The sequence below is a fragment of the Triticum dicoccoides genome, chromosome 3A (genome assembly GCF_002162155.2).
Source record: "Triticum dicoccoides isolate Atlit2015 ecotype Zavitan chromosome 3A, WEW_v2.0, whole genome shotgun sequence".
In the NCBI taxonomy this organism is placed as follows: domain Eukaryota; kingdom Viridiplantae; phylum Streptophyta; class Magnoliopsida; order Poales; family Poaceae; genus Triticum; species Triticum dicoccoides.
Genome location: NC_041384.1, coordinates 470,467,289 through 470,475,713, shown reverse-complemented (window position 1 = coordinate 470,475,713; position 8,425 = coordinate 470,467,289). Strand labels below are relative to the sequence as shown.

At 47.8% G+C, this 8,425-nt stretch overlaps 1 protein-coding gene and 1 non-coding gene across 2 annotated transcripts; both read right to left on the bottom strand.

The window, feature by feature from the left end:
• Window positions 1–1,284: 1,284 nt before the first annotated feature.
• On the bottom strand, window positions 1,285–7,605 carry LOC119268618 (callose synthase 12-like). The gene is made up of 3 exons (XM_037550283.1): window positions 2,089–7,605; window positions 1,614–1,687; window positions 1,285–1,534 (listed from the first exon to the last, which is right to left on the bottom strand). The coding sequence occupies exon 1, from the start codon at window positions 7,433–7,435 to the stop codon at window positions 2,090–2,092; it is 5,346 nt and encodes a 1,781-aa protein (XP_037406180.1). The 5' UTR covers window positions 7,436–7,605; the 3' UTR covers window positions 1,285–1,534; window positions 1,614–1,687; window position 2,089.
• Window positions 4,403–4,482, bottom strand: LOC119273833. The gene has a single exon (XR_005135010.1). It is a non-coding gene; the product is annotated as a small nucleolar RNA J33 (small nucleolar RNA).
• Window positions 7,606–8,425: the final 820 nt, after the last annotated feature.

The window sequence follows — 8,425 nt, the reverse complement described above, 5'->3', positions numbered from 1 at the left end:
ATTACGGACACGAGTGCAGCAATTCAGGTCGAGTCACAACTCAAAGCCAGGGTGCATCTCTGTGAAATCACTAGTTAAAGGGATACCCCTTGCAAGGGTCACTCCCACTTCTCTGGTGGTGACAAGTGGCACATGTCGTAATTATGGAGTTTTTTGGATTTCTTCCATTGGGCAAGGAGAGATGGGTGGGTTTATTTGCTCATATTTCATAGATTCGTTTATCAAACCGATTTATCTCTCGAACCGCATGTCCAAATCACGAGCTGTTTTCACTGCTGGCGATCCTCGCATCAAGATATTTGCAAGTAGATTCCATGTTGATAGGTGTCAACTTTTCTTTTGCTAAACTGTGCTACAAAATTGTACTAATTGTGAAGCACAACTATACTTTCACACGAATTGTGCTTCACACGGAAGCACACCTTTGCTTCACTTTTGGGGAAGCACAATTTTGCTTCACACACAAGCAAAAAATAAATAGAAAATAATAATAGTAATAATAAAAGAAAACCCATAGAAACCTGAAAGGAACCATCTCTACGGGGAAGCGTTCGGTGCATGACAAATATTCCAAATATAGATATTCAATCATTACATTATTACATTTTAAAGTGTTTAAAAAAGAATGCACATGGTATTTTTTAAAATGTTTATACAACATAAAAAAATGTTTCATATTATTCAAGAAATGTACATTATTACATTTTTAAAAACATACAAGTTTTAAAAATATTGACATTTAAAAATATATTTATACAATGTAAAAAAGTCAAATAGTTAAAAAAATGTTTCTACATGTATTTTAAAAATGTTTAACACGTAGTATTCAGAAAATGGAACTGCGTCTCACAGCGGGTAAAAGCTAGCCCTGGCAGTGCATCTCATGCACACAAGGTGGAGCATAGAGCATGGCGCAAGCCCAGGCCAGGCTCATAGAATTCAACCAGTAAACACAAGCCGACATGAACTGACGAGGCGCATTACTGTGCACAAGAGCTGAAGAACATGATCAGGATTCAGACTGCAGCATGCATAAACTAGACAATAATTGGCAAGAGCTGAAGAACATGATCAGGATCCAGACTGCAGCATGCATAAAGCAGACACAATGATTGACATGAGAAGTAGTACATCCCAATATGGATCAGACAGCAGCGCCACCGGGAAGACCCAGCCGATGACATTTCCGATAACAATTGGTGTACAAGATTACAATCTCCCACAATGTAGATGTATGTGCAGGTAAAAGCAGGAACAGCGATTCCCAGCTTTACAACAAAAATATGGCAGCACCCAAAGAAATGTCTGGCACGAGAGGTCCATTCAGGATAAAGTTTGTACAGCTCTGTTTCACTACAAAACTAGCAAAATCTCAAACCATGAATATGAGCCGAATCGACGACTCATTAAGTTTGATTGCATCATTTCTACTACGGAAATCCATGTGTACATCAAGTTACAAAGAATCAAGGTAAAGATGTCGCCTGTACAGAAACTAGCATCCATCTACTCTAAACCAGAAGCCTCTGTGAACCTGCAGAGTAGTCTCAATGTTAGTGTGTTAGAACAGCTGTACCAAAACTACAGTACTTGACCATGTGCCATCCACGTACCGTATATCACTGAGAAGAACTGCACCCTCCAGAATAATGAAGCAGATCACTTTGAGAAATGAAAATGGGTTGAGCTGAAAGAACAAAAGGTGAATTTAGCTGAAGAACAAGTATCTGATTGCAGATGAGAAGACATTTGCGATTCAAACAAACAGATTTTTTGTTTAGATACCTAATAAGGAAATAAGGTTAAAGCAGGCTGCGTTAGCAGGCGCTGTAATATTTCCCTTTTGTTTCACTGAGCTTTAAACAAGTGTTGTGTGGTGCTGTTTCTTCAATGAACGGAACGGTTGGATAAAAATAACTAACAAGAAAATAAGGGATAAGGAAGTTCAAGAACAATCAATGATTTGTTATCTTTAGAAGCAATTCTAGAAACTAAGCTAACATGTGCAGAGTTGGACCACTTGCTCCTAAAGTGTTCATAGGCATCCTTACAAAGAGGAGACACAAGACAAGTACACACATATCATACCTTAAACTCCATGTCCTTTTTTGCCAGTAAACATTTGAGAAATATGAAGTCCTCGGCTGAAGGCTTCATTGAATAGGATCCTTGTTTGCATTTCCTGGAGCCCCGGCAACCATGACAACACAGCTACAGGTGTCATAACAATTACTCCAAACAGTATATCATACAGGCGTGCCACTGTGACAATAGTTTTCCAGACTGTCTCAGACCTCCTCAGGTATGGCTTGAACACCAGAGCAATAGATATGATTCCCCAGCCAGTTGGCAGAAAAGCCAAGAGACTAGTAAAGGCATCAATGAACTGGAAATTTGTGAATTCTATCAACAGGACAATACCAGTCACAGTGGCACCAACAATTACAGCTTGGACAAGCCGATACCTTATGTGCTTCTTTGCTGCGTATCTGTCTCGGAAGTAAGCAACTGCGACAAGAGCCACAAAAGCCAGCAGTATGCATGTCCATGAAAGAAGATAGACAAGGATGCTTCTACTCTCATTGGCAATGTGAAGCCGGTAAACAATTGCATACTGAAAGAAGAAATATCGGAGGTCTATAATGATTTCCAAGATGCTCCCCCACAGACCAGAGGTCCTAAGGTGATCAGTTTCCTCCTCCCACCACTTTTCCCAGCTTTGATCTGACTTCACTGAGATTCCACCCTGGAACCAAATCCAGCTTAGGAAATCCTCAAAATCATTAAAATTCTTTAGCCAGTCCAAACCTGATGGATTAAAGATGAAGGGGGCCAAAATCCACGAGGATACTAAAAACCAACTGGAAAGCGTCAGCAGGATGTACACAAATGTATTCCCAGCGCTGCTGCTGTAAGATGCATAGAGAACCAATATCACGCCGAGCTCTATTGCTTTTAGAAAATGGCTACGGGCATATAGCCTGTAGTTCTCGGCGAATTTCTTGTGCTCCACAACAAATCCACGGCCAGTAGCTCGATACTTTGCACCTCCATGAAGGATTGTCCGCCCATAATAATGTGTCTTGGTTCCCATGGAGAAGGTGTAGAAAACAGATGCAAACTGCAATTGCATTTTTAAGAAATCCCATACAGCATTGAGGAAACCATGCTCAAGTGAATTTTCAATAATCATGGGCAATGCTGTGAACAGGCCCAGCTGTATGACGAACTGCTGATTCAAGACAGCTCCCAGGGCTGCATTATTAGTAGTGCTAGTGTTCTTGGTGATGTACTCCTCCAGCCCACTAAGTGCAAGATAAAATCGCCCCCAGACAAATGCATAGACAGTTAGCACAACCATCATTGTGTTGAAATAGAATCCAATGGTTGTATAAAAAAACGAGAGCATCCGAAAGAAATCCAATCTGTGGCCCAGTCTGTAAACATCACGGCTCAGAGTTTGCTCACCATTGCCACTAGCAACCTTGGCTTCAAACATAGAAACCTGGTTGAGCCCCACATCCCTTCCTTTACCAACCTGGATGTACTCATGGTGTGTAACATTGCCCCCACGGAGGGTACAATTGAATCCAGCAAAGATATCCTCACTGATGTTGATTACTCTTGATGCTTTACTAATACCACCTCGGCCCAAGAACCAAAGACGATCAAACACATCTGGGTGGCCATAATGCATTCTAACCTTGAGTGGGTTAGCTAGAACCCGCTGCCCCAGAGTGACAAAACTTGTTTCTTGGGCAGACATAAACCAAGCTAGAGAAGATACAGAGCCAGTGAACACATGTTCCCGAACCCCAAGGATTTTTGGCTTGCGAATTCCATAATGGCGATTGAACTCTTCTAGCAGATTTCTCATCTTCAGAGCCTCTTCAAAGTAATTGTCTTGGTTCATATCAATAGTTTGAACCGCATCACCCCTTGTGAAGATGAGTGCATGATTCTGGTTCTCTGGCTTGCCTTCACCAAGCTTCAGTGGCCCAGGCAACTTCACTCGATAAATTTCAACCTCTTTCTGCAACTGCTGGTCGTATTTCACAAGGACGGAGAAGTACTCCGGTTCGGCACCAGCCGAGTGTTTTTCGTCAACATAGGCAACACGAAGTGCTTCATAATTCTTCATTAGCTCCAATATCTCATAAGCATGCGGATCATTTTTAGCTTTCTGCTGGCCATAAATTTGGCATGCAACCACATAAGTGTATTTCATAAGGACAGTCCCATACTCGCTACCTTTAAACAAAGCGCTCACACCACTGGTTGCTCTGCTCAGTGTGTGTGACGAAGAGGCCCTGCTATAATACCCTGACCCACCAGCACTCCCTTCTCTTCTGGAGGATCCAAATCTTGAGGAACCCATTGTAGCAAGCTCCCTCGATCCAGTTCTTAAGTCATGTTCAGAGGCAGAATCCAGAAAGGTCAGCATCTTGAGAGCATCATAATAGTACATCATCCCCCTCACAGTACGTGATAGTGTCTGTCCCCTGTATGAGACCCAGTGCCGAAGATCTCTTAACCTTTGCTTCTCACTGTACAGCTCCTTCATATCAGACATCCCCTCACGCTTCATGCGCTCAACAAAGAACTCCCACTCATCTGGGTAGATCTGTTTCAGATAGTATAGTATTGATATGCCATCTTCATTCTCCTTGTAGAGCTGGTCCTTGTTGTACAACACCTCTTCGTTATAATATGGTGTCAAGACACTGAAGGCCATCATCTTCTCCACCTGGGTTGCCCGTGGTATGTTCATGAACAATGAATTGCTGAAAAAAGCAATCCTCCGCCGAGCTTCAAGGTTCTTTGGGACATTGACCATAGAGTCACGTGAGGTCAGGATGGTGTGCATGCGCCGCACCTGCTTATAGAAGGTGGCATTCTCCTCATCAGGCAACACGACAGTGTCCACAAAGAGAAGGCTGGTTGGCCTTGATTGTGCCAGGCCTTCGTTCCTCAGCTGTTCCATGCTCCTTTTCTCAGCCTGGAAGTCACGAATCACAACATCATAGAGAGTCTGAAGAGCATTGACAATCTTTGTGATATCCTTGTTGGGCTTGAGAAGTAGGCTTAGCAGTGCTACAAGCTTTGCATGGACGTTTTGCAGCACAGACATCTTATACTCCACAGTGAACTTATCCAAATTCATGGATTCATCGAACTCGCGAAACAATTGCGTCACAATGCCGTGTTCCTCTGTCCTTTCCTTGATGATCTCTAGCAGCATGTATTTGGTACTATCATACACCTCAATGACCGCACAACGACGATAATCATTCTTGCAGATTTTCCTCCAGAGCCTGCGATCAGGTCCTTGGACCTCCTTTGCCTGCCCAAGTGCCAGTGACAGCTCATTACAAAGCAAGAAGCACGGCCAACGGATCACACGCACATTCCACAGCTCAGGTGGTAGCTCGAGGAGCTCAACTTCAAGATCACTTACAATATCCTCCTCCCTGAACTTGGTGATAATCTCATTCCAAATAAGTGCAAACCGCCGTGCTTCTACCTGATTTGACTCGATCTTACGGAACGATCGGCTGAACCCATACCGTAGCTGCAGTCGCTGCCAGAAATTCCGAAGCCGGTTGGGCAAGAAAGTGCGCTCATTCACATGTTGCTCCTCTGGCATGATGTTGAATGACATGGCACTTGCAAAGAACTGGAACCGCAGCCTCAGTTGTTTCATGTCCCGGATCTCCCCCAAGTGTGCAAACAGCCCCACAAATGCACCGGCCATGGAAGAGAAGATTGCATACCAGATCTGGATATCCATGAGGTAGATCAAAACTACCGGCAACCACAATATAAAGACAGCAAATCGGTTGCTCTGCCCAAAGAACTCATGCCAAGCATATGTGACCTTACTCAGCCTGTATATCTCTTTTGTAGGTTTTACAAGTGGCCTGATCTGGAGGAAATAGCTAAAGGCAAACTTCACAGCAAGCAGAAGCACCCAGAAAATAGAATATTTCACATTGTCAAAGGTACCCTCACGAAGCCCGCGGCCAACGAAGCTGCGGCTCTGAAACCACCAGGTGAGGGCATAGCAGATCTTCCAATTTGTCTTCTCCAATGCATTCCGCACCCAAGGAATAATGAAGAGCACGATGGCAAGGACCTCGGGGATCAGAAACGCTGCCACTGCATACAAGAACTTCATGATTCGAGAATCGGTCCCCCGCGACCAGCCACGATCACTGTCCCTCTGGCTCCAGATTCCCTTGTACAGCACAGCAAATACAACAACCCACGCAGCTGCCACAATGGCCTTGAGCACCATGCGCACTGCAAGCATGCGTCCATCCCTGAACGCACGGCGTAACTGTGTGCCGATGTCCAGCAGCGACTGCAGGAGGCGTAGTGCCGCCCAGGTGATGAAGACGGTGAGCACTCGCACCTGGGCTTCACGGTGCTGGTTTCCCCGAAGATTCTGCCACGGCCAAGTCTCACCATCCCACGCGACAATGGCTGCGGCCTGCAAGTAGAGCACCAGCATGACCCACAGCCTGTCGAAGCTCCGGTAAATGTTCCAGAACGAGCGGACCTCCACAAAGCCCGTCTTTCGCACACGGCCGTGCTCGGGTGGCGTCCGGAAGAATTGCCGGGACTGCTCCATGGGCCAGCCGAGACGGTCGAAGACATCACGGCGCCAGAAGTACTCGTTGATGTCGTCGTAGTTCCGCCAGGCGGCATGGGGAGCTGTGCCGTTGCGGCTGGACTCGACCTCAGAGCGGATGACACCGTAGATGGGCGTGACGACGCGGGCGAGGAAGGCGTTCTCGCCGTGCACGGCGGGGTTGGCGGGCTGGCCCGTGGTGGTGTCGATGTAGCCCTCGAGGATCCGGTGCAGCTCGAGAGCCATGTGGTGGTAGATGTAGCAGATGCACTCGGGCACGAAGCGGAGGTTGGCGGCCTCGCCCCAGACGAGGAGGTGGAGGCCGGCGAAGAGCAAATCGGCGCGGGGGTCGGCGTCGGGGACGTAGACGTTGGGGCGGCGGCCGAGGAAGCCGCACCAGGAGGTGTAGTTGCGGAGGAGCTTCCGGCGGAGGGAGCGCGCGATGCGGGGCTCGAGGGTGTCGGAGAAGTCGGCGGAGGAGAGGCGCATCTGCGCGTTGGCGAGCAGGAGCACGAGGTGCTCGCGCTGGTTGCGCACGTTGTCCCGCTGGAAGCCGAAGAAGGCGCCGAGCCAGTCCATGAGGTCCTGGTCGGCGCGCCACTGCGAGTAGGGCGGCGGGCGGAGGCCCCCCACGGCCCGGAGCGCGGCGGCGGCGGCCCGCACCTCCGGGAAGCGCAGCGACGGGTGCTCGGCGAGGAGGTCGTGGATGGGCAGGATGTTGTAGGGCTCGCCGGCCGCCGCCTGGGCGGCGGCGGCGGCCGACCCCACGCGGCGCGTGGCGGTGGCGCGCGGCGTGGTCATAGCGGCATTTGGGTTTAGGGTTAGATCTGGGGTGGGCGTGGTGGTGGATGGGGAGTTTTGGAAGTGGTTTGAAAAATTGAAAATCCTCCGTGCGACGCTGGCGTGGGGGAGGGGAAGGCGGAGCCGCGGAGGAACTGAAACGAAACGCTGTGGGCGCGTGCGGGCCGGCCGCGTGCGTTCGTGCTGGAGGGAAGGTGGGACGGTGCTGGGGTGGGAAACGCAGAGGCTTTTGTTTGTGTGATTACCCGGAAATGATAGGGGCGCGCCGGCGAAGTGGACGGACCAGGGACAGAGAGACGGGAAGATTTCGCGTTGATTGATTCGGGCCGAAGAATCTTCCATGTGAATTTTACTGCCACCCGTTTAATCTCCGTCGCACCTCGTGTGCCGTGTGCGCGTGTCTTTTTGGTCACGACTTCAATGGTTTCTTTCCATCGAAGTATGTTTCCCCTTCCTTTGCTGTGGAAATTGATTGAACAGATGATGCCATTTCTCGCCCCCCGGTACAGACGAAGCAAACACGAGGACGCTAACAACAGCTGTGGTACTTTTTTTTTCTTTTAACATACAGTACTCCTACTCTTGATCGTGAATGCATCATTACACATCTCTGCTGTCTAACATCAATACATCGTGGTTAATTAAGGAAAAGTGGGTCACTCAAAGCTGTCACCCATAACACAGCTCCATCCATTCAAGAGATAAGATGCACACAAAAAAACAGCTGGTGTGCCTTACTCATCTTGTACTTGTAGTACAAAATGAGCAGCTATTTGATGCATTATTTATTTTTGATGAGTTGCTGGTCGACCATCAAAGAGGATGTGATGGGGGTTTTTGAGAAGTTTTACCACCTGGACAAAACAAACGCCGAGTCAATAAACACAGCTGTGATCGTGCTCCTGCCTAAGAAGGATGGGGCATCGGAGATCGGCCATTTCCGGCCGATAAGTTTGATTCACTCCATAGGAAAATTGCTGGCAAAAGTGC